Source organism: Apodemus sylvaticus, chromosome 8, assembly GCF_947179515.1.
Source record: "Apodemus sylvaticus chromosome 8, mApoSyl1.1, whole genome shotgun sequence".
Classification (NCBI taxonomy): Eukaryota; Metazoa; Chordata; class Mammalia; order Rodentia; family Muridae; genus Apodemus; species Apodemus sylvaticus.
Window position 1 is genome coordinate 52,217,095 of NC_067479.1, and position 26,378 is coordinate 52,243,472.

Here is a 26,378-nt window from a genome sequence, read left to right on the forward strand (position 1 = left end):
GCTTCCTCAGGTACAGGAGATCTCTCCGTCAGCATCTAGATGAACTGAAGAAATGAAAACACTTGGGGTTCTGTATTTCCTCTGCTGAAAATGAATAAAAGCAGAGTTTTGGTGAATTATAAGGGTTAGGAAAATATCAAAACAGCTCTAAAAAGCAGAGAGCAAAGAGTTAATCTTTAAAATGTGGCCTTGGAAAATATTGACATTTATTTAATTTTATTTTATTTCTATGTGTGTGTGTCTGTGTACCACATAGGTGCCTTGGAGGCCAGAAGAGGGTATTGGATCCTTTGACATTGTATTTACAGTCGATTGTGAACCACCATGTCAGTGCTGGGAATTGAAGTCAGGTCCTGTGGAAGAGCAGCCAGTGCTATTTATTTATTTATTTATCTATCTATCTATCTATCTATCTATCTATCTATCTATCTATCTATCTATTTATATCTGCATTTATTTTATGCTGAATGTATTCCTGTGCTGTGAGTTTTTGTTTCTTCAGTTTCTTCTGGGATATCTTTTTCTTATGTGGAACCTCCTCTTCTTCCTCTTCTGGCTTTGGGACAATCTGTTCCTTCTCAGTGAGGTCGTCTCAGGGGGAGCTCATGTATGGGTTAATCCGGCCGTGAGCTCTGTAGCTTCATCAGCGTGTCTCAGGTGCCTTGTTCACCTGGATGTGTTCAATGACTAGAGAATCCATGCCTAAACCCTTAAGTTCGGCACCACTCTCTGCATTTTTAAGCATATGCAGCATAAATTCAGCACTCTTGCCTGGCCACCGTCCCTGTGTCCAGCCCCACTGTTTGACCTGGGTGCACCAACCGACTCCACCATCAGAACGCCACACATTGCTTCTTTAAAGTGACATCCATCAGATACTTGGTGGCTTTGCAGATATGCATACCCTTGATGGCCTGGGCATTTTCCCAGCTGTTCTTAAAGTGAACACCAAGGTTTAAACCTCTTGAATTGCATGATTTTGTGGGGTTTGCTGGGTCAAGAGAGTAGTGAACCATCTTCACATGTCACCTCTGGCCGCCCACAGGAAGAGGGCAGCCAGTGCTCTTAACTACTGAGCCATCTCTCTAGTCCAGAGATTATTTGTTATTTATTTTCTGGTGCTTAGGATGGAATTCAGGGCCTTATACACAAGAGACAAGCTCTCTGCCAATGAGCTATGACTGAGCTATGCCTTGGGCTTTTGCAATTGTTTTTTGAGACAGGATCTTACTATGTAACCCAGGCTGTCCTTGAACTTACGATCTCCCTGCCTCAGCCTTCTGAGTTCTGAGCTTATGGGTTCGAGCCACCATGCCCCACTCTACTTGTTTTAGAGCGGTGGTTCTCAACCTGTGAGTTGCTGCTCCTTTGGCAAACCTCTATCTCCAAAAACATTTGCAAGTCATAACAGTAGCAAAGTTACAGTTATGAAGTAGCAACACAAATAATTTCATGGGGTCACCACAACATAAGGAACTGTATTAAAGGTTTGATGCATTAGGAAGGGTGAGAACCACTGTTTTAGACACTTGGGACATTAAGACTCTTGTCTCTCTTTATGAGGTCCTTGGTCCTCCTAGCAGGCATTCTGGAGCTCATATTATGAGGCTTAAAAAAAAGAAATTCAGTGCTGGGGAGATTACTGTTGCTACAGAGGTTGCTGCACAAGTGTGAGAGCCTGGGTTCAGATCTCCAGCACCCATAAACAACCTGGGCACCATAGCATGCATGTATCATCCTAACACTAGGGAAGGCAGAGTATGTCAGGAGGGACAGAGGCAGGAAGACCCTTGGCCCTTGGAGCTTACTGGCTAACACACACACACACACACACACACACACACACACACACACGCACACGCAAATTCACTTTTTAGGACTAAGACAACCTTTTACACAGGAAAGATGTCAACATCATTGCTTCCCACCATAAACCTAATGAGGCTGTGGTGACCACAAAAGGTAAATATGGGTAAGCTGAAGAAAGAAACCCCACCACAAGCAGTGGTCTCACTCTCTTCAGCACAGGAGTCTAGAGGGATCTGATGCTCTATCAAAACTACAGTGGGAGGAAAAATAATTTCTGGGGCTGACTTTAACACCTCCTTTCAAGCAGGTATTGAATTATCATCTAATATGTGATAGCTGGGACCAAACTTGGTTATATCTTATTACAGAACAACGTCATTGGTAATCTTGGATCCAGTGAACTCATGATCATCAGTTCTCTGGTTTTGTCTCTATGAACTTTCCTAGTGACGATTTCACACAGCAATCCTAGCTGGTGGTAATGGGACCATCATTTACCCTAGATCTTCTTCTGGTGGCACAATCAGCAAGAACATTGTGAACTCTTGTATTTATGCCGGGGACAAAGATGTTCCTGAAAGGCCTGTCACCACATTCCAACTTGGTTTCTAAGGTGTCTGGGATTTAACCACCAAAGGGCTATTCACTAGAATTCTATTTCCTACATTAGTTATATGGGGGGGAATATGTCTGAGGAAACCCCTACATGGACTACTCAATGCTGTAGTACTGGTGATTCGGCATATTTTTTCCAACAGCTTCAGGGCCAGCTTCATTGGTGAACTCACTAAGCCATCTTGGCTGTCTTGAGGTGTCATAAGCAGGCAAAGGATAAAAGAATTTCCTGAGAGTAAAAATGTCATATTTCCCACCGAGTCTTTTGGAAAGGATATGGAGTAGGGGTTGGGGAAGTTCAAAATACTTTTTGAAACACCATGGTGATGGTATAGCGTATTTCCCCAAACTGGTATGTTGAAGTGCTGATGCTCAGTAATATAGCCTGTGTCTATGATGAAGTTCAAGGAAAGCACTGATCCCGTCTGAGTACTGTCCTTAAAAGAAGGGGAGATTCAGACAGAAGGAGGCATGTGGGAACATACAACGGAAAGCCATATGTCCAGGTTGGTTGGATGTCAACCTGACATATGCAAGAGTTATCTAGGAAGAGGAAGCTCAACGTAGAAAAATGCCTCGATCAAATTGGCTCTAGACAAGTACATGGGGGCACTTTCTTCATTACAAACTGATAGAGGAGGGCCCAGACCATCGCAGTGTGTGTGTGTGTGTGTGTGTGTGTGTCTGTGTGTGTGTCTGTGTGTGTGTGTCACAGCAGGAGAAAGCAAACAAAAACAGCATTGAAAGAACACAACCGTCTCCAAGCCAAAGAAAGAAGCCTCAGAAGAAAACTAAATCCTGCCAACTCTTTGATCTTGACTTCTTGCCTCCAGAAATATAAACAGATAAATGTCCAGACAGTCTGTGTCATTTTGCTGTGGAGTCCTTAGTACACAAGCACAGCCATGGTGTGTGTTTGCCATTTCAAGTCTCTCATGGGAATATGGTAGGACAACATAACCAGGAAAAATTAATTTAATAATGTACTTTGAAATCCTCCCGTTTAAGGCATTTCCCTCTGCCTGTCAAACTCAACACAGTGGCACCACGGGCATCTGCTGCTTTTCCAGCCTCTCTTGTCTAGTCTTTCTGCATCAAGTTTGTCTCACATTGCTGGGGAAGTGCCCTATGCAGAATAGAGAGATGTAGGATGCTAAAGAGAAATAATGTGGGGTGTGAAAATGTAACAGCTCCAGCCAGCCAGGCACATAGCTTCTGGAAGCAGACTGAGTTCCGGATTAACCAACTGGAAAGAAATGGATGATTTCAAACATGAAAGGTAAAATTGATTCTTATTACCCAAGTCTCAGTTGTGGTTCCTGCCAATTTTTAGGCATCCAGTCAAAGACATCTTGATTTAAAGGCTCCTACCAAGAAGGATGAAATGCACTCATTTGTAACCTTTAAATATAAGGTAATATATCACTTTAATTCTATGAGGTAATCTGGTGATGGTTAAGAATAAAATTCAGAGGGCTGGAGAGATGGCTCAGTGGTTAAGAACACTGACTGCTCTTCCAGAGGTCCTGAGTTCAATTCCCAGCACCCACATGATGGCTTATAACCATCTATAATGGGATCTGATATCATTTTCTGTTTGATGCCCAATCCTGTCATACTTCCATATGTGCAAATAGACCACCCATTCATATGCATAAAAATTAAAATAAAAAAATAAATATTTAAGAAAGAACTAAAATTCAGATAATGGTTCAAAGAGATATGACCAATTGCAATGTTTTGGATAGTTTCAATGTAACAGTCCTATTCTTTATTTTTTCTTATGAGCATTTAATATTTTCTTCAATATTACCCCCAGAAATGACAGATACTCTTAGCCTCAGACTCTACCTCACATGCTGAGGTAGAGCCATTTCATCAAATACGGGGGCAATCTTCCCAGGGAGTTCAGTAAAAGGATGAATTACCGCTATCAAATCAACCCAAATGTGATTAAAAATCAAAATAAAACTCCTCTGCTGGTTAGGTTATGATTCATCTTAGTTAGGTAATTCATCTTGGTTAAAGTGGCAATGCTGGTCAACAGAACACAGTCCCTTTGAGGATTGGCAAGGCGACTTACTTCACTTAGTGAGTGATACTGTTCATAGTATGACGAGGAGGCGCGGGGGCTGACCGTGTCATTGGCAATCTGCTGTTGAATTAGATCCTCCACGTTGTTCATCAGGACACTGATGGGGAAGCAGAAGATAAGTGATTTCCAAGTACAGTGCTGGCCTTCCCACGTGGCCCATTGCAGGGACGGCATGTGAGCATGTGGGAAAGTTGATAGCAAGTCTAATGAGCAGTTCCAAATGAAACAACACAGCAGTGTATGGAGACAAGATGAATCCACAAACCCCATTATCACTGCCCAGTGGACACTGGTGAGAGGGTGTGAGGTATGGTTTCAGGACTGCCTAAATCTCTTCCTTCTCTACCAATATCTCTATTTCTGGACTGATTCTTCAGTGTGTTTTCTATGAAAATTGTGATGGCTGATCTTGGTTGTCAACTTGACACACCAGGGAAGAAGGAACCTCAACTGAAGAACTGTCTCTATTAGATTGGCTTATGGGCAAATCTGTGGGGCAATTTTTTTTTTTACATTGCTAGCTGATGCAAGAAGGCCCCGCCCACTGTGGGTGGTACCATCCCTAGGCAGATGGGCTAGAGTAGCCAAGTTTGCTGGGTTTGAGTCTGAGAGTGCGACAGTAAGCAACTCTTCTGTGGTTTCTGCTTCAAGTTACTGTCTTGACATCCCTCAATGACAGACTATAATATGCAAGATTAAATAAACTCTTTCCTTCCCAAGTTGTGTTTATCACAGCAATAGTAATCTGGCTAGAATATATCGAGGCTGATGGACACCCACTTCAATCCTGAGCAATATCTGCTTTCAGTGAAGGACATAGGAGAAGCACACCAAACAGCCTTTCTTTCTTGTGTTTCACGGAGGTACCCCAGGTGTTCTGCAGGATGAAACATGAGCAAACCTTTTGCAAATCACAATGCAGGGAGAGCTAAAACTGAGACTGCTAGCTTGCTTACCTACTAACTAGGCAAGTACTTTACCAGAATTATCCATCAGCTATCGGGCTGAACAATTTGGAATTAGCTCACATACTGATGAAAATTTCTTTGTTTAGGCCAGTGGGTTGAATTCTGCCTCCACCATGTTTCAACTGATCGACACTGGGAGGTTTCCTTGTAAGTTAAAAGTAAAACCAACTTCAGAGCTGGAGAGACTGTGCAGAACCCAATGGCTGCACCAGCAGAGGACAGAGCCCAAATTCCTAGCACCCACACAGTGGCTCCCAACCATCTCTACCTTTAGTCTGTGGGATTCAATGCCCTCTTCTGGCCTCAGTGGGCAATGCACACAGGTGGTGCATAGATGTGCGTGCAAGCAAAATATATGCGCTTAAAATAAAAATAAATGAATCTCTAAACTTTTTTCATCTGTCTCTGGGAAGAACATCTACCTTGCACAGTTCTATAAGGACAAGTGAAACAATATATGGGTTGGTTCAGTGTAGTTCCTGGAAGGGGCAATAAATACCTCTAATAAATCATCAATAATTTTCCCAGCATATTTTACAGAGAGTGTCCATTGGCACACCTCAGACCATGGTCTCAAGAAGTACAAAAGGATGTCAGGGGGACCCTGGCTTGTGGACAGGGTTCAAGAGAGGAGAAAGTGACCCAGAGACACAAGAGGAGGGCATGGCCTCTGCACAGAAACACCCAATACACCGGATTGACCTTTTTGTTTTTTAAACACCTTTGAATCATTTAAGATGCATGGTCAGTGTTATTTCCCTCTAGTGCACGTTTACAATTCCTATAAGGTCATACAGGTGTCTAAGTGACATTGCCAGACCATCTTTCTCGTTGAAGGATGGCTCTTCAGAAACATTCACTAACTGAGAAGAATTCATCTCCTTTTCCAAGAGACATCCCAAAACCCAGCAGAGGGTGATGGTCACTGTCAACTTGACAGCCTCTAGAATCACTGAAGAGACAGGTTTCTGGGCATGTGAGGGATTTTTCTAGATTAGGTTAACTGGGACAGGAAGACCCATCTTAAATATGGATGGTGGTTGTCCATGGGCTCGTCCACGGGCTGGGTGTGAAGGAGAGAGGAGCCAGCAGCAGCATTCACTGCCCTCTGTTTCTGACTATGGACGCAGCGTGACTGACTCCTCGCTGCCATGGTGGACTGGGTACGACAACAATCCCTTCTGTGGTGGTTGTTCTTAACAGTCAACTTGACTACATGTTGAATTAACTAAAACCCTAAGTGGATGGACACATTTGTGAGGACTATTTAGCTAATTGGATGGTATGAAGACTCATCGTAAGTGTGAATCATTTGAGGTCAGAAGACTCACCCTAAGTCTGGGCCCAACCTTCTCATGCCAACCTATATAAAGGACACAGAAGAAAGGAGCGTTGTCTTTTGCTCGCCCTCTTTAACTGGCACATACATCTATCCTCATGCTGGGGTATTCCTTCACTGTTATTAGAACATACTTTTCAGGATCCCAAAGGACACTGAAGACCAGCTGAGGCATATTAGTTCTAGGGGCTCTGATAGCCTCTGCCAGTTCTGTGGGCACCAGGCACACGCATGGTGTGTACAGGAAAAACATCCGTGCACATAAAAGTAAATAAAATCCTTTGCAAGTATGCCCACTATTAAGTATATATGTAATTATATGTATTCATAATTATATGTATATATATACACACACACACACACACACACAGTATCAGCTCTGTTCCTCTAAAGAACTCTGCCTAATGCATCTTCCTTCTTTCCTTGGGTCTCTTTCATCAGTTTTTTTTTTAATTGTAACAAGGAGACAAATAACTAAATTCACATTGAGGATAGTTTTGCCTACTACGTCTAGGAAGAGATTAGTCACAGAAAGAGGATGAATGAGAGGTTTGGAAGACCACCAGGTCTTAATTCTGATGAAAGACAGAGACAGTAAGAGGTTAAACTACTTGTCACTGAACTGGGTCTCGGGTCTCATCACCAGCCTGTCTCAAAGGTTGCCACACCACCATTTTTAATGTGCGTTATTTTCCCACAAACCGATTTATACTGTTTCTCGATCAAAGACATGGTAGGTGTTTGTCATAGGGATTGAATATCCATAGCAAAGAATACCTACTTAAATGGAATTCTGCTCACATTTAGATGGGCTTTGACACTGTCGACATCAGAAGCATTCACAAAGAAATGGACTTCCTTTTTCTTCGCGATGAATTCTGCTGTCACTGGCTGCCAGAGAATGACCTACAGTTTCCAGGGGGAAAATGTTAAATTGTAAGCTGAACTGTACACATCAATTGCATATAGCATTGCTAGGCCCATCTAACTACTTGTCTCTAAAGTGACAAAGGTCTCTAAGATGACAAAGGCACCTCTTAGCCAGTCTCCATCCCAAACGCAGTAATGAAAACACTCATTCTGCAGAGAGTTCTTTTTATCCGCTGCTGTTCTTGCTGCCAACCAGGCCCTGGAACACCCCAGATGCCTCACATTTGATGAGAGAATGAATACCTTTATGACCACTGTCTTAGTCAGGGTTTCTATTCCTGCACAAACATCATGAACAAGAAGCAAGTTGGGGAGGAAAGGGTTTATTCAGCTCACACTTCTGCATTGCTGTTCATCACAAAAGGAAGTCAGGACTGGAACTCAAGCAGGTCAGGAAGCAGGAGCTGATGCAGAGGCCATGGAGGGATGTTCCTTACTGGATTGCTTCCCCTGGCTTGCTCAGCCTGCTCTCTTATAGAACCAAAGAATACCAGCCCAGAGATGGTACCACCCACAAGGGGCCCTCCCCACTTGATCACTAACTGAGAAAATGCCCCACAGCTGGATCTCATAGAGGCACTTCCCCAGCTGAAGCTCCTTTCTCTGTGATAACTCCAGCCTGTGTCAAGTTGACACACAAAACCAGCCAGTACAACCTCTATGGAGCTGGATGTGTATTTCAGGTGCTTAAAAGAAAAAAGAAATTTTCTAGGAAGGAAGTTTGATTACACATTGATTTCTCTTAGTAAAGATTCAGTGTGTTTGATATTATTATCATGTTAGTGTCCTGTTCTTTTCATCTAATGCCTCTGAATATTTACATTTTTCTCATTCTACTGTACTTCTCCAAAGTTCTTCCTTCCTTCCTCTCTCTCTCTTTCTCTCTCTCTTTCTTTCTCTCTCTCTCTTCTTTCTCTCTCTCTCTCTTTCTCTCTCTCTCTCTCTCTTTCTTTCTTTCTTTCTTTCTTTCTTTCTTTCTTTCTTTCTTTCTTATTATAATACCAACCAGGCAGATGTAAAGATTAGCCACTTAAGTATCATATCTAATTTGTCTAAAAGCGTATATCCAGTATCAGAATAAGCAACGAGATTCTAAGGTAAACAAGAATGCAGTGTTGTGACATTTATACAAAAGTGTCAAAATGAACTCAGGTTTGGTTTTATTTTGTAAGCTAATTAAGCAATTAAAATTAAAAAAATAGGCAAGGAACAGAACAAAGTGGTTAAAATTGAGATTTTTTTGATCCTTTCTCTAGAGATATTTCATTTTTGTCTTATGAGAGGGCCATGGACATGTTCCACTCAGCTCTGTGTCTGTCTAAGGTGCAGGTGACTCCTAGTGGCCACCCATGTGACATACACCTCGGGCTGAGGCCTTCCTGCCCAGGGCTGCTGCTTGTGTCACCTCACACTGTGTGTTCCTGCAGGGTCGTTCCTCCTGGAGGTGGGCTTCTGGTAATGATTTCACTAAAGCAAAGCTTCCACTGCCTGACCTGGGAAATCCTCTGAGAACTATCATCATGACCCTCCATTCTGCCGGGTCATCTTCCTCTGCCCCACACAGTGAAGGCACCTCCACCTCCTCCAGCTCCTTCCCCTCTCTTTATCATTAGCAAGGACCCCTTACTGCTTGCACCTGTATTGGATCTCTAGCTACCAAAGAACACTTAACAAACACAGGCTCATTTACTCTCTGCTGCCTGCCAGTCTTCCACTTCTGGGGAGGTAGGATCCAGCCACGAACATTTCAATAAAAGTTTCCTCATAGCTTGTGTGTCTACCCCTTGGCTAAGAACCACCATTTTCCAAGCAAAATATTGTCAACTTTCTCCCACTGTAACATCTTTGTGATGACATGCTTACAACTTCAAGGTAATACCTACCATGATACCTCAAATAAAGGCAAAGGTTTGATTCCAGAAACCAAAGGTTATGTGATTATAGCCAGATACCTACAGATAGACTGCAGGGGGAACACAGCTCACAATGCTCACAGGGGAAAAGATGCTAATGCAAATGTTAGTTAGGGGAATTACCTCATAAGTTGTAGTAAGATTCTGAAGAAGGTGAACTTGCCTGGAGGTTCTCGGAAGAGCAGATAAAACCTGGCCACTGGAGAGGAAAACGGGGTTCGATTAAATAACGACATGACACTGGTGTATACTTACTGGAGGAAACAAAACTTAAAGTGTATTAGGGCATAGGCAGACTCAGTGTAAAGGGTTAACAACCTTGTTCTTTCTCATAGTCGTGCACCTAACCAATCACAGAACCACAGCTCTCAGGTAGAGCACCTATCTCTTTGCTCTCCCTTCCGTGAATGCATGCAGGTACACACAGACTTTAGTATGACAAAAAGATGACAGATAACAGGTTTGCTTTTATTCTTGCACATGGAGAATGCAGATCTCTAGTTCGCTGTCACTGGGAATGTGAATTAGTAGAGCCTTTGTGGAAAGCAGTACAGAGTTTGCTCAAAGAACTAAAAATCGAGCGTGAATGTGCTCTGACAGTGCTGCTGGGCTTAGTGAATGAACTTAGTGCATCACACAGACATCTGCACTCTCACTTTTTGTTGCAATATCCCTCGCTGCTGTGGAGTCAGTCTGAGTGTCCATCAGTGGATAAGTTGATAAAGTGCGATAAATACACAGACACACACAATGGAATAATATCCAGCTATTAAAAAGAATGAGATCCTTGGGCCTGGAGAGATGGCTCAGTGGACAAGAGCATTTGTTGCTCTTGCTGAGGACCCAGGTTCAATTCCCAACACCCACATGTCAGGTCAAAACCATTTATAAACATAGTTTTGGGAGATCTGACATCTCCTGACATCTGTAGGCACCAGGCACTTACACAGTACACATATATACAGGGCAGGCAAAAAAAAACCATACACACATAAAAAAGGAAAATCTAAGAGAAAAAAATGTCAAAGAATGGGATCCTATTATGTGCATTAGCAGAGATTATGTTAAATCAGACACAGAGAGGCTAACACTATGTGATCTTATCTCAAGAAGGTGGGGAGTAGAAAAGTGGTTACCAAAGAAGCTAGGAAGTATAGGTGTGTGTGTGTGTGTGTGTGTGTGTGTGTGTGAGAGAGAGAGAGAGAGAGAGAGAGAGGCCGATCAACAAGATGCAAATTATTGTTAGATGAAATATGTTCTACTACAGAGGGGCAACAATGAAAAATAAGACTGTGCTATATATTCACATAGCTAGAAGAGATAATATGAATGTTTTCACAAATAAAAGAAAAAGCCTATGAAGAAGGGAGATGCTAACTACTCTGATCACATTAGACAGTGTGCATGTGTATTGTAATATGCCACTGTATCCCACAAGTATCTAGAATTGCCATGTCAACAAATACCAATGTAATACAAGGATCTGAGACATAAGAGAACATTGTGTTAACACTAGTTTACAGTTTATTACATTATAAAAAGAACATCTACGAACCGATCGTCCCACTTAAGAAATCCAACTCCAGGCCAGGTATGATGGTGTAGCCTGTAATCCCAAGCACTCTCAAGGCTGAAGGAAAATGATCCCTGGACCAGCCTGGGCTACAGAGCAAATTCCAGGCCAGCTTGAGTGACATAGTGAGGTCCTTCATCAAGCATCACCAAAACTCCACCCTCATCCATGCACAGGAGGAGGAAGACTCAGCGAGAGTCCGACTGCCATCCTTGGAGGTCCTTATATGTTCTCTTCCTCTCTCACATCCCCATGCTCCCAAAGACACCCAACACCTCCACTTCCCACCCTTGCTTTGCATCATCTTTTGTTTTCTTTACAGTGGTCCTTCTTATACACCGCTGCAGGTTATTGTCTATGAAGATCCTTCAGGAATTGTCTGGATGTATTTGATTTTGATTTTAATCTTATAAAAAGAAAATAAGAGACATACCTTGGTGGTAGAGTGCCTGCCTTGCATGGACCACAGAATTTGTTAATCTTTTTATTATCTATGAATTTATAAATGTATTTATGTATTTATGTATTTATTTATTTATTTATTGTTTTTTGAGACAGTTTTGAGACAGGATTTCTCTGTATAGTTCCTGGCTGTTCTGGAACTCCCTCAGTAGACCAGGCTGGCCTCAAACTCGGAAATCCACCTGCCTGTGCCTCCCAAGTCCTGGGATTAAAGGTATGCACCACCACTGCCCAGCGATTTTATTAAATTTTAAAAGAGCATATTCTAAGTACTTGTGTGCTCAATGCTTCCTTACTTACAGTTGCGTGTTCGAACTTGTTGAACATAGCTCACGTTATAAGCATTTCCTGGCCAGTGGACTTGCAGAGTCCTGCGGTCTACATCATTTTCATCTCACAAGATAATGTCAAATTAGTCCATTCCTTTTTCTACTCATTTGTATTTCCAGTGGGGAAGATTTCCTCTGACCTGCTCCGGCCAGCACTTGATTCTATCTGCCCTCTAACTTCCACAATCAACATAGCATAGGAATTCTCTGTCTGTCTCTGTCTGTTTCTCTGTCTCTCTTCCTTTCCCTTTTTAACATCATATCATCGTTTAAGAATCTCTAGTACCGTCCAAATGTGTGTGTGTGTGTGTGTGTGTGTATATATATATATATCACTATTACATGGTCAAGTTTTCATACTACCTGACAGAGAAAATGTGCATCAAACCATGTCTTTTTCCCAGGCTGCAAAAAGTTGCATTCCCAGCCTTTACACATGGCCATGGCCCGACTTTCAGCCAGTGGGCATGCGCATGGTTGGAAGCATGCTAGAGCACAGAACTTCAAGACACCTAGTTGTATATATCATGGTAACAGTTTAGACTTCCATGGTGGAGTAGCAGGGTGGGCCTGTGCTTTCCATTGATAGCTGACAAGACAAATGTCATGTGTCCCTCTCAAATCTGGATGTTGAAATCCCAATCCCCAAAGTGATATTAAGATGTGAAGGATTTGGAAAGTGAAGAGGTCACTGAGGGAAAGCCCCCTGGAATAAGATTAAGATGAATGTCCCTATAAAAGAAGCCTGGGAAAGACTCCACCCATTCCCTTCCACCCTGTCCACACAACGCACGTTTCCAAAGGAAATCTGCTAGTCCTTGACCTTGGGTTTCTAGCTTGTAGGGCAGGGAGAAGTTTCTGTTGCTTATAAACTCGCAGTTGAAAGTATTTTGTTGTTGTTGTAACTGCACAAATGGACTACTAATTAAGGCTTTACTGCATCAGGCAAGGCTCTTTCAGAATTTATTAGTTGTAGCACAATCCAGGGTGCTCCTCGCCAATACAGCTTTCTGGGCTGTTGTGTTTTGATGGGGCTGTTGTTCTTTGCCTGTCTTTTCTCTCCATTGATGACGTTAAAAGCTCAGACCACCACAGCTGGATTTTTTTCCCCATAGGTTCTGGGGATCAAGTTCAGGTTACTGCCTAAACTATCTTCTTTGACCTCCAAACTAATTCTCAGTATCTTGCAGAATGAGCTCCTATCCCCTCCCTCCCTGACCCTGTGCCTTTCGACAAGCCTCTTGGGGAGATCCACTCTTCAGCATAAAATTTAAAAATCAACACATGCCATGTTTCATAAAAACCTTAAGGTTTCCATGGCGAGTTTATTGAATTTATAGATTCAGAATTTGTGGAGGGTCTGTTTAGCCTTCTTTAATGCCTTTTTAAATGTTTTATCCATACATATATTGCATATTTTAAAATTATGCTTGTTCTAACAATGTCCTCTTTTCTTTTGCAAATGGTGATTGAATACTCCATATCCTTGCCACCTTTGTTGCCAGGATACACAGATGAAACTGATTTGGGGATATCAATTTTCTCAGCACGTGCTTTTGCTGAGAATCCTTTCTGCCCTGCAATACTTGCTACAGTGTTCAGAGTTCCTAGTATTTGATGCCGGCACAGTCTGGGCAATACATTAGTGTGACTCAGTCTCAGTTTACTTTCTGTTTGTAAACCATTTACTCGGAGAGGGAAGGCTTCTTGGTAGATTCATTTCTGCAGCTCGCCATCCAATTTTTCTGTAAGAGAGAATTATATGACGAGAAAAAGAAAGCAGTGGTTTCTTAAAAGACTGGTGAACAAGGCCAACCAGATCTGGCTTCACAGTTTTGACAAATATGGAGAGATGATGTAAGATGGTGGGTTTAGGAAGTGTGCGTGAGGGCCAAGCAGGAACCCCATGTGTCTCCTCTGCAAATTTCCTGTCACTCTAAAAATACTTATTTTTTAAGATTGTTTTGTACCTGTCTCTGTCTGTTTGCCTTTCTGCCTGTCCATCTGTCTTTCTCTGCCTCTCTGTCTTTCTTTGCCTCTGTCTCTCAGTGTACATGCGTGCATGTGTATTGTGTAAACATGTACCAGAGGCTAGAAGAAGGCCTTGGATACCCTGGAGTTGGAGGCTTCTGTGGCTTGCTCCCTTATGGGTTCTGGGAACCAAATTCCAACCCTCTGCAAATGCAGCAAGTGTTCTTAACCTCTTCACCATTCATTCTCCAACCTCCTAAAAATACACTAACTAGAAGATTTTATTAAAGAAGAAGTATACAGAGAGCTAAGTCCAGAGGAGGTTATAATAGCTTTTGGGGGTAGGGGGTGTGCAGAGGCAGTATCAGCACAGGCTCCATAGGAGGCATGCTGTCTAGTTTTATGTCAACTTGACACAAGCTATAGCCATTTGAGAGGAAGGAACCCTCAATTGAGAAAATACCTCCATAAGATAGGCTGTAGGCAAACACGTAGGGCATTTTCTTAATTAGTGGTTAGTGTGGGAGGGCCTAGCCCACTGTAGGTGGGGCTGGCAGTCCTGAGTTCTATCAGAAAGCAAGCTGAGCAAGACAGGAAGAGAAAGCCAGTAAGCAGCACCCTCTATGGCCTCTGCATCAGCTTCTGCCTCCAGGTTCCTGTCCTGCTGTAGTTCCTACCTTAGCTTCCTTTAGTGGATGGTGATTCAGGATATGTGAGTCAAACAAAGCCTTTCCTCCTCCAAAGGTCACTTTGGGTCATGGTGTTTCATCACAGCAATGATAACCCTAACTGAGACACAGCGTTTATTGACTAAGTTAGACTGCCTGAGGCTGAACCCAGGAGGTCATAGAGCTTTGCCTGGAAATGGCAACCTGCTCCGTCTTATGTTAATCTTCTACTGTATCTCCTCCACCTCTCTAAACCGTAGATGAGTCTGAGGCCATGTAGCTCCCTTAGTGTGGAGCTCCTAAAACCTTGGCAACAATAAAAGGTTTTGGAATGCATAAAGACCAAAAAATTAATTTAAAACCAAACACCAGATGGACCCAAGGGTTTGTAGTAGCATCTTCCTGTATAGCATGACACGATGTCACTGGAGCTGAGGCTCTGAGCACCCAGCATGTGTACTCTGTGTCCCCAGACCATGCAATTCCAGTGGCTCCTGAAACACCTCAACTCAGACACCACACTCTTCCACTGTCCTGAGTGGCAGTGCATGATGGTTTTCTGCTCCGACAAACACATGGTGGCTTCATTACTGAAAACTAGGAGTCAGTAGTACTTTACTGCTTCTCCTCAGCATCCACAGGTCGGCGTCACCTCTGGATTGTATTGTGTTAGACTATTTGATTTTAAAACTTGCTGTGTTTGTTGTCACTGACTTGAGTTTCACGAAAAGCCATTAAATCAATTTTAGCCTGGGGGTTAGGACAGAATTTCCAACAATTCCTAAAATGGTTCAATCATATTTCTCCCTCCATGTGTGGAGTATTTATGCAAAGCAGACTTCTCAGCTTCGATTGCTTAAAATGAGAATATTGACTTACACTGAGAAAGTTGAAAACACTCCTTCTCTTGTGGTGTCAAATGCTGCGGCAGCGTTTACTCCTATGTGTTAAAGGTAAACAAATACCCTCATCTCATTAGCTTGCAAACTTTTTTTACATCTTTATTAAACAATAAGATTCAAACCAATTTCTTTAGGACCTATTTTGGTAGATGCTTGCTTTGTATATTGATTTTATATACCTATATACCCAGGGTCACATGTAAATATCTTAGGCAGTCCTTCCACAGAGAAGACTTTGAAAGCACACTGATAACTTTGGGCTTCCTTTCCTAAGTAACTAGGAGTAAGGAGATACCATGATTAGCAATAGGGCAGAGGATGCTTTTGTTTGGAGAACTTTGATAAAATGACTCCGGATTCTGGACACCATGGAGAAGAGCAAACAGTGGCTCACAGAACACCAGCCTGGGAAGTTTGATGTCGATCCCTGGTACAGGTTTAGCATAATCCATCCAACCATTCAACCTAGGGACATATGTTCAAGGGTATGTATTGAATCATTAGTCAAAGTGTCAATAACTGGAAACACGTGTGCAGCTCCCTAGGGCGTTTTCCGGTTATAAAGAATGAGTTAGATTTATAACAGTTAACTTGGGGATGATTTCTGTGATATATTATAAAGCAGTGAAACTAGATGACGCAAACTGAAATATGGTCCTATTTTTGAAAAGCTAATTTAGAAGAAAAAGAAAACTACTATGTATTAAAAGCAGGAGAAAGTTACGAATAAACAAAGAACATAAACCCCAGCTGTCTGGGAAGGAGAGAGAGCAAAACAAGACTTGTTTTTCATCACAGGCATCAAAAGCAGAGCCTTGTACATAGTTGCAATTCTTTGTTTGTTTATATTTTTGTTTTGGGTTTTATTTTTTTGAGACAATGTCTCACTATGTAGCTCTGGCTGTTTTGGAACTCACTCTGTAAACCAGGCTGGACTCAAACTCACAAAGCTCAATTTGCCTCTGCCTCGTGAACGTTGGGATTGAAGGCATGCACCACCATGCACAGCTAATTACAATCACTTAAAAAAAAAAAAAAAAGGTCAGCTGGGTGTGGTAGCTCAGGCTGTTAGTCCCAGCACCAGGAGAAAGGGTGGGGGTGGGGCCAAGGGTAGGGGCAGGGGCAGGAAATGCAGGAAATACAGGGAAAAAATGGCCACTGGCATGCTGAAGAGCTTTTCCTCCAGGTGACACAGTTTCAGTGCTTTCTAATTTTTTTCCTTCTTAAAAAAAATAATTAACAAGAACTCTTAACATTTTGTTTACTCAGAAAAACCAAAAGTTCTAAAACCATCCTTGAATAAAGAAGGCGCTCTGGACTCCAGGGCCCTGGAGCCTCCGTCTGATTACTATAATAAACAGAGCACCGCCTTGCGCGCAGTATGTATATCTTGACATGTCTCAGTCTATGAATAACCCCCCCCCCCGCCGTCCCCCCCCCACACTTTAAGTATCTTTCACGTTAATTCTGCTATTTTTTAGTTTAGTTAGTGCAAGCCATTATTTTCTCCAAGGGTCTAAACACCTTCCTAGCATCCAAACCCTCCCGAAGACCTAACTAGAATGTCAAATCCATTAGCACGGCCAAGAGCGCCCCCTTTAGGGAAGGTTTGCCTTTTTCCCCCTCTGTGATACCATCGTTTCCACTGCCAGGCTTCAATCCTTGGCATTGCCCCGGAAGCCATTCGCAAGGAAGCAGATTCGATTCACAGAGCCAGCGAAGGGCATTCTGCCACAGACTGGAGCTTCCTGACAGCGACAGAGATGATGAGATCCCCCACGCCCCCACACACTCTACTGTCACTTCCAGGTAGCGGGGCTCATGTATCAGCAAGAAGCCAGGCACAACAGCCAGGGAGCAGCAAAGTTGGAGAGGTAGCCAGAAAGACATCACCCTCAGGGAGCTATGGCGTGAAGAGAACACAACATTCCCTGGGCCACGACAGTAAGACTATTGCTTAATCTTGATAATCAAATTGTGTCAAAGATGGGCACGGAGAGGGACTGAAGACAAAAGCTACCACAGCCAAAAGTCATAATCCATTATCTAGTTTCCAGACTGGAGTCAGTACTTATACCCGGATTTTCTTGCCCGAAGGAGGGTCTAGATACCCCTCAAAAGATACTCTAGCACTGTAAGAAATATCTAAAGCAGTGGTTTTCAACCTGTGGTTCGAGACCACATGTCAGTTAACCTGCCTGTCAGGTTATTTACATTACAATTCATAACAGTAGAAAAATTACAGTTATGAAGTAGCAACAAAAGTAAGTTTATGGTTGGGGGGCGGTCACCATAACGTGAGGAATTATATTACAGGGTGATGGCATTAGGAAGGTTGAGAACCACTGGTCTAAAGGGATCATGACTCCTGTCTGCAAGAGTCCTGTGACAGTTGACTCAAGCTACTCTGAACACTGCTAAAGGAGATGCTCAAACATTCTGAGGGTTATGGGCAGCATGGTCCACATTGATATTCCACTCTGGGCATCTGGAGCCTTAGACCAAGTCCAAATCAAAATGGGTGCACTAGATCCACAAATCTAATATGGATATCTCCAGTTTCCAAATGTGTAATCACAATGATCATACTCAGAGTTGGCATGGCCTCCACATGGTTCCAGAAGGTAAAATTTACTGTAATGTGTGTACTGGGGGAAGGTTCTGAAGTGCCTTCTCACCAGCCATGATGGGCGAATTAAAAAAAAAAAAACAAACAAAAAACCTCACCAATGAGGCAGGGGACATGCAGGTGTGGTGGTGACAGGTCTTAGTATCATGTCTGTTGTGATAGTATCACAGTTCAATCCTCCTACCCTGCCCTACATCCCCCTCCATCCCACCACCCCAAACTCTCCTCCCTCTTTCCTCCACAGAGCTGGATAACATCCCTTTCCAGAAAACTGGCCGTAGGTCAGTCTTCATCTCAGAGCCAACCTCCTGGGGTAATTTGGCCAGAAACAGATAGAAATTCCTACTATGTGAGATGAATCATTAAGAGGGGATACAGGGGTCTCAGAGTTTGCTACAATAATAAGAACTGGTTGATTACATTGGTGAATGAACAAAAAAGTCTAAGTTAGGAGGTTTTCTTGTTGGGTTATGGTTTTGTGTTTCCAGTGGCTGAGGTTGAGGCAGGCACTGCAAATAGCAACTGAGGTTGAGCCAGTCGCAGGCTCTTCCCAGTTAGATCAGCTGAAATAGCACACAGGCAGTCAATAAACCGTGCTCTTCCATTCCGAAACATCCTATTACTGTACCTAACTGGATGAGGTCCTCTGAACACTCTTCAGAGCTGGGGGATTGGCAAGCCGCTCTCTTCACTCCGATCAATAGATTCATTGAATAAATCTAAAGTTTTTCTTTTTAACAAGAAAAACTGAGAAATTTGAACAATAGCTTCACTGGAGATGGTATTCTAATTTCTGAATAGAGTAACTTTGTAATAGAGACACTTTGTATTTTAATACAGCCCAAGGTCTGTCAGTTACTTCAGAGTAGACCGAAAAGCCATGAGATTCTTCCGACCTTATGTGCATCCCTGAGGAAAAATAATCCCACTATGTAAAATGTCCAGGGGCAATGAGAGATGCTTTGTTGAATCTTGTACTGGCTGGTTTTGTGTGTCAATTTGACACAAGCTGGAGTTATCACAGAGAAAGGCGGCTCCCTTGAGGAAATGCCTCCAGGAGATCCAGCTGTAAGGCATTTTCTAGATTAGTGATCAAGGGGGGAGGGCCCAGCCCACTGTGGGTGGTGTCATCCCTGAGCTGGTAGTCCTGAGTTCTATAAGAAAGCAAGCTAAGCAAGCCAGGGGAAGCAAGCCAGTAACAGCACCCTCCATGGCCTCTGAATCAGTTCCTACTTCCTGACCTGCTTGAGTTCCAGTCCTGACTTCCTTTGGTGATGAACTGCAGTGTGGAAGTGTAAGCTGAATAAATCCTTTCCTCCCCAATTTGCTTCTTGGTCATGATGTTTTGTGCAGGAATAGGAACCCTAACTAAGACAAATCTCTATAGTGATAATTACAGCATTTGCACAATAAATAGTTAAGAAAAAAACTTTCCCTAAAAATAGAATAAAATGCATAAGCCCAGAAGAAGACACAGACCATAGAGAGTGACTGGAATCGGATGCCCAGTCAGAGTGTGATATTAACAAACCACATGTGCTGTGGTCTACAATGCTCTCCACGCCCTCCTCTCCAAACCCTTCTCTTCCTTTCTGTCCGTGTTTCTCATTTTTCTTTTCCCAATGGCCTGAGCTGACAGACTCCACTTAGATAATCATTGCACAATTCAATTAATGACTCTGTTTACAAGATTCTTGCTAGTATTTTATTTATTTATCTGGTCATGAAAATCAACTGAATATGGAAATGTGGACCTCAACTGCCTTCCTCTTTGGCATATGGTATTTATTCCTTTATACAAGCTGTTTTGTGACTGTGGTTCCAAGATGTTTCGTGGAATGAGAGTTATCAGCATGCACCTACAAATCAACCGTGAGGACATTGCTCCAACACGAACTGTTATTAGGAAAATGATCACGGCAAGAAAATAGTAACAGAACAGCTTCAGGCAAATGCCAGCTGCTTACTGCTTTCTGAAAAGGTTTAAATTCTAACCCGCAGAAATAAGAATTTATCAAAGGCTGTCGCTCTGAGTGAAATTAGATTTTTCTTTTAGTGGTAATAATAGCTTACTCTTGAAAAAGCAGAGCTCAGAAGCACTGGGGGAGGAGGTTCATATTATTATTTCTAGTGTGGGGTGAGAGTTCAGAGCTTGGGGATGCTTCTGTCTCCAACACGGCCCCTCCTTTTCCTCTCACTCACGTGTAGGTCCTTCAGGTATGCAGAAGTGCTAAATATTTTCCATGTAGCATTATTTGTCTAAACTGTAATCCTTTTCTCATTCCACTCTTCAAGCATCCGTCTCTATAGATTTCAGAGTACATGTCCCAGCAAAGGGAGTAGGAACCACATGGGAGAGAGTTTTCTTGCTCATACCCTTACCATTGCCCTTTGTCTATCTCTTTCATTTGCATTATTTAGCTCCACTGAACAGGTGCAGGTTTGATGACTTTGTAAAGATATGGTAAGATCTTCCTGTCTCTTGTGTTGCAATGTGTAGTTTAGTATAGAATCATGACGGCAGCCTGGAGCCAGCTCAGTAGTGCACATCTACAGTCCAAGCACATCGACTTGAGAGGCTTAGGCAGGAGATGGGAAATTCAGAGTCAACTTGACTAACATAGAGAAGTCACTTGATAGAGGTGGGGCAGGTGAGGAGAGGGAGAAGAAGGGGAGGATAGATCCCAAGTATAGGGTAGGTATTTAAATAGCAATATTGTGTCCAGCCTAGTACAGGAGTCAAACACACTCCTAAATAACAATGAATTTCTGCCCCCTCCACTCAAAGACAATGATGTTGCCTCTACAGGAACTGGGTTAGGGTTAGGGTTAGATGATGTTATCAGAGTTGCTGTGCCTTTTTTCTAATAAAAGGCAACCATCAAGTTATGAATTATTAGAACCTACAAAGATCCTAAAATCATACTTAACTATTAATAAAATATAGACGCTCGAGTCACCAACTGTTCTAGCAATTCTGATCTTTGTATGAATTCATTAACAACCAGTTTCTCACCATGGAATTCACTGCTCAGTACTCGACAGTCACACTGAACAAAACAGAATCAGCCAGATATCATAAACACAGCTTCAGGCATACAACATTACCTGAATGAATGGATATTCTATGGGTCTTATGACTCCCAAAAGGCTTTGCTGTGTAGACTTTTCCCCACCCACACTGGGATCAAGTGCTGCCTCTCCCTGTGGTTCAGTAAAAGGAAGGCGAAGAGCCATCTCAAGGGCAACTAGAGAAGGGATAGAGAAGCAAAACAAAGAAAAGGCGTAACAATTCCAAAGTTATATATACAGTTTAAAGCGTGGCATTGACTAGTTACTAATTATAACACAGCAGGTATGCCACAGCTGTTATCCCATGTATTATGTGTGTTCTAACACACATTCTTTGTTTGTTTGTTTGTTTGTTTTTCAAGACAGGGTTTCTCTGTGTAGCCCTGGCTGTCTTGGAACTCACTCTGTAGACCAGGCTGGCCTTGAACTCAGAAACTCACCTGCCTCTGCCTCCCAAGTGCTGGGATTAAAGGCGTGCACCACCATGGTTCTAACATACATTCTTTTGTGTTCTAATCGTTTACAGTAAAAGATCCTCAGGAAATCACTCTATGAAGCCAATGAAGGAATAGCTAAATCCCATCTGTCCATTGTAACTCAACTTCCTCTCACCGTCTATGCTCAATGACTGTGTGCAATCCAGATCTATTTCATACCTTTGCCCTCTCCCCTCCTGTGCTCTATGAGCAAGATGAAAATAAAACTTATTTATTTAGTTCACATATCTATGTGTTAAGGCAGGAAGAATGCAAATCATGTGGTATGTGAAGATATAGATGATTTGTCAAGGTCCCATTTGTTTAATTTAATCTCCATAGCCTCTGAATATACTTATAACACTGGAAAAATGAAAGCAGAAAATGAAAAAAATACTACTGACATCCTGTTATTCCCAAATCACTTCAAGTCTCTGAAGGAACTGGCCTCTACCAAGTTGGCTCTCCATCCCAACACTCCTTCCGCTCTGTGAGAGGCACACAAGTGGAAAGGACCTGTCTAGGCCGGGGTGTTACCTCTGAAAGGCGAAGCCATGCTGCTCATAGAGGATGATGGCTACCAGGACTCCAAGGCCACAAAGCTTCATCCCAACAGCGACTTGCTGAGCAACCTAATTCCTAAAGGAGAAAGTCCCAAATAACTAATTGCATAAGAGTCTTCTTTACACACTGGTTAAAGTGTAACAGCAGGTTTCCCCTGGTTTCCGTAGCTCAGTTGACTTAGCTTCCGTTTCCAGTCTAAAAGAAACATACTCATACAATTAGTTAGGCTGTAGGGTAACTGAACCCTCAAAAACAAAACAACAAATCATGGTGAGCACACGCATTGTGTCTAGTTTAGACAATCTTAATCCTGGCATTGTGGCATTTTGCTATATATAAAGTTCATGCAACTGCACAAAACAAACTCAAAACGGTTCATAATGTTTTAAGTGAATTTGTGGCTTTGCACGGGGCCTTGCTCATAGCTGACCTTGGCCACTTATAAATGCACCGTAGCCTGTGGTTACCGAGGAGAATTAATCCCTCAGAGAAGAAGGCCTGGACTATAATCAGGGGATATGGTCTGATTCACTGAAGACTCATGGTCGTGAAGACGGACGAGAAGATCCTGGTATGTGTCATGGGGAAACCTCAGTGAAGAAAAAAACTTTCTTCCCCTGACCATGTCCTTGTCAACACTTCCACCTTAGGTGAAGATATAAGGTGAGTTTTTCAAAGTGAGCAGCAGAGTCTGTGTAGAGGGCTCTAGAGTCTCCATTAAAAATATCTTTCTTGGGCTGGAGAGATGGCTCAGCTGTTAAAGGCTAGGCTTACAACCAAAAATATTTTTCTTTAACCATAGGGAAAGATAAGCCCACCATTGTGGTTGCCTTGGGGCTAGTAGAAGCAGTCAAGAATTTAGGCAGCTCTGGATTATGTTTGTTCAGAGATCGTCTGAACAAGGTAGCCACCATCTCAGTGAAGGCCCACCGCCCGTCACTGGGCACCGTCTAACGTGGTGGTTTAGCCTCAGGTGGCGTCCATACCCTGTGAGCAGACAGAGTCCTGACAGCCTTCCCCACATTCTGGCTTGTAAGTACACTTAAATGTTCCCAAGATTAGGGCAGAAAAATTTACAAATTAGTCCATCCAGCTTTTCCACAACAGACACTCGAGAAAGAAAAACAAACAAACAAACAAACAAACAAAAAAAAAACCCTGGATGTTTCAGACTTCCCCTGAGATTTAAAGCTACCAAATCAAAGCCACTGGGTTAAGATGACTTCCCCTGAAAATGGTTTCTGTAAAGCAAAGCATGGGGAGGATAGATCATAAATCAGTGGATTTGCTCTCCCACAGGCACGTGTGGAGAGACGACAGGGCAGCGATAGCAAAAGAGAGACATTTATCTGAATAAACCTTTCGAATAGGGGGCATGCTGTGTTTCCACATCCCCAAAATAAAGGAACATAAATTCACATGATGAATATAAACAACAGCAAATAAATCTGGGTTTCAAGTAAACAACAGACACAGAGAAGAGGAGGAGGAGAAAACTAGCCCAAGTAGCTCATTTTTTTCATTGAAAATAAACCTTTTTTTTCCCATACAACAGATTCTGGTGATGGCTTCCCCTTCCTCATTTCTTCCCAGGTCATCCCCACCTCCCCGCCTCTGCATCCTTCTGCCTCCACAACTTCTTCCCCTCTCTATCTATAACATGTAAAGGTAAATTTAAAAAACAAACAAGCAAAGTAAAATAAAACAAAACAAAGAAAAAACACAAGAAATACACATATGTAAAAAAAAAAAACCATAAAAACACAAAATCAGAAAATTGGGAACTATAATATTCAAGCTAAAAACCAGTAAAGTAAAACAAAAGAGACCAAAAAAAGCTACAAAAAATACCAGTGAGTTCCTTTTGAGCTGGTCATCTACCGCTGGGCATGGAGACTGCCCTTAAGTGTGGTTTGTATATCCAGTGAGACGTCATTGAAGAAAACTAACTTTTCATTTCAAGCAGTTATAGCTCCTTGGTTAGGTATGGGAGCTCATGTCCACTTCTCTCTCTGAGCAAGGGGGCCCCATCTAGCTTGGGCCTGTGCAGGCCCTGTGCCTGCTGCCACAGTCTCTGAGTATACATTTGGACTGGTTTTTACTGCTTATATATGAGGACCTATGTGTTTGTACCGATTCACATGGATACATATGTGTTTTATCTTTTGTTAGCACAAGAGGAAAAATATTCTGACAAATATAATTATAATAATATAATAAATATTGTGCTACATATATTGCATTCTGTGTTTCCTAGAGAAAGTATGAATTATAGCTCTTTCTGCTGAAGTAACTGGACATTTCCTTAAGCAACGATCTACAGGGTGGCATGATCTTTTACGTTCTTTGTGCCTGACTGTATTAGCTAGGGTTTGTATTGCTGTAAGAAAACATCATGGCCTGTGGAGAAAAGGGTTTATTTGGCTTACATTTACTGAATCACAGTCCACTAAGGGAAGCCAAAGCAGGAACTCAAACAGAGCAGGAACCTGGAAGCAAGAGCTGATGCAGAGGCCATGGAGGGGTGCTGCTTACTGGCTTGTTCCTCAAGGCTTGCTCAGCCTGCTTATAGACCCCAGGACCACCCGCTCAGGGGTGATACTACTCACAATCGCTGGTATAGGAGACAACTTCCTGAACAGAAAACAATGACTCAGTCACTAAGATCAACAATTAATAAATGGGACCTCATGAAACTGAAAAACTTCTGTAAGTCAAAGGATACTGCCAATCGGAAAAAAAACGGCAGCTTGGAGATTGGGAAAAGATCTTTACCAGCCCTACATCTGACAGAGGGCTAATATCCAAAATATATAAAGAGCTCAAGAAGTTAGGCACAAGCAACCCAAATAACCCAATTAAAATTGGGGTACAGAGAATAAACAGAGAATTCTCAATAGAGAATGGCTGGAAAGCACTTAAAAAAAAATGCTCCACATCCTTAGTCATCAGGGAAATGCAAATTAAAACGACTCTGATATTCCACCTTATTCCCATTAGCATGTCTAAGGTAAAAACCTCAGGGGACAGACAGCACATGCTATCGAGGATGTGGAGCAAGGGAACACTCCTCCACTGCTGGTGGGAGTGCAAACTTGTACAACCTCTCTGGAAATCAATTTGGCAATTTTTTAGAAAATTACAAATAGTTCTACCTCAAGACCCATCTATGCCACTCCCAGGCACATACCTAAAAGATGCTCCCATCCCACACGCACACTCGCTCCACTATGGTCATAGCAGCTTTTGTTGTAATAGCCGAAACCTAGATGTCCTTCAACTGAAGAATGGATAAAGAAAATGTGGTTCATTTACAGATCCCCCTTCTCAGAGAAGAAAGGGATTGGGTACGGAGGTGGTGGTGGTGGTGGTGGTGGTGGTGGTGGTGGTGGTGGTGGTGGTGAGGATATGTGTGAAGAGCACTGATAGTGGGATCTCAAGTCAACATATAAATCATTTTTTAAAAAATCACTACGTGCTTGCCTACAGCCTGGTCTCACAGAGGTATTTCTTCTTTTGAGGTTCCCTTCTCTCAGGTGACTCTAGCTTGTGTAGGGTTGGCATAGAACCATCTAGACCACTGACCTTAACTTTCTTTCTCTGTTAGTCCCGGACATGTAGTGGCTACATGTAGCAGCATGTGCAGGAGAGGCTTCCTGCCATCCCGTGTTTCTTGCTGTGCTGGGAATCTGCTGACAGGCCCAGAGCTGCTCCTGGCTGGCTGCCCATGCTGTCCTGGTGCAACTCAGACATGTTTCTCTGGTCTAGAAGTGTATTCGTTTTTTAAATTATCTTTTGATTTGAGAATTTAGGTGTTTGCTTTTCTTTCATAAACCCTCCTTCCTTCTTCATCTGTCACTGTTACTGGAGTTTGTCAGTCACCCCCTATGTCCTATTCCTGTCCTTTTGCGGTTTAGAAAGTCATGTCCCTTGTCCATTTCTTATCCTATCTTCAGATTCATTACCCCATTCAAAGAGACATCAAAATCACTAGAAAATCATCTCAGCAACTGAAAACCCTTCATGGGGTATTTGCATATTTACCAATTTTGGGGTTTTGTCA

The 26,378-nt window shown here is 42.6% G+C and overlaps 1 protein-coding gene and 1 pseudogene across 1 annotated transcript in view; both read right to left on the reverse strand.

The window, feature by feature from the left end:
- Cpb2 (carboxypeptidase B2) overlaps window positions 1-22,359 on the reverse strand; it is a 46,833-nt gene extending 24,474 nt beyond the window's left edge. Inside the window, exons 1-4 of the mRNA XM_052190936.1 lie at window positions 22,289-22,359; window positions 9,793-9,868; window positions 7,608-7,732; window positions 4,508-4,616 (exon numbers count right to left, since the gene is read on the reverse strand). Coding sequence (XP_052046896.1) covers window positions 4,508-4,616; window positions 7,608-7,732; window positions 9,793-9,868; window positions 22,289-22,359 — 381 coding nt within the window. The remainder of the gene's footprint in view (window positions 1-4,507; window positions 4,617-7,607; window positions 7,733-9,792; window positions 9,869-22,288) is intronic.
- Window positions 126-1,016, reverse strand: LOC127691093 (60S ribosomal protein L17-like; annotated as a pseudogene).
- Window positions 22,360-26,378: the final 4,019 nt, after the last annotated feature.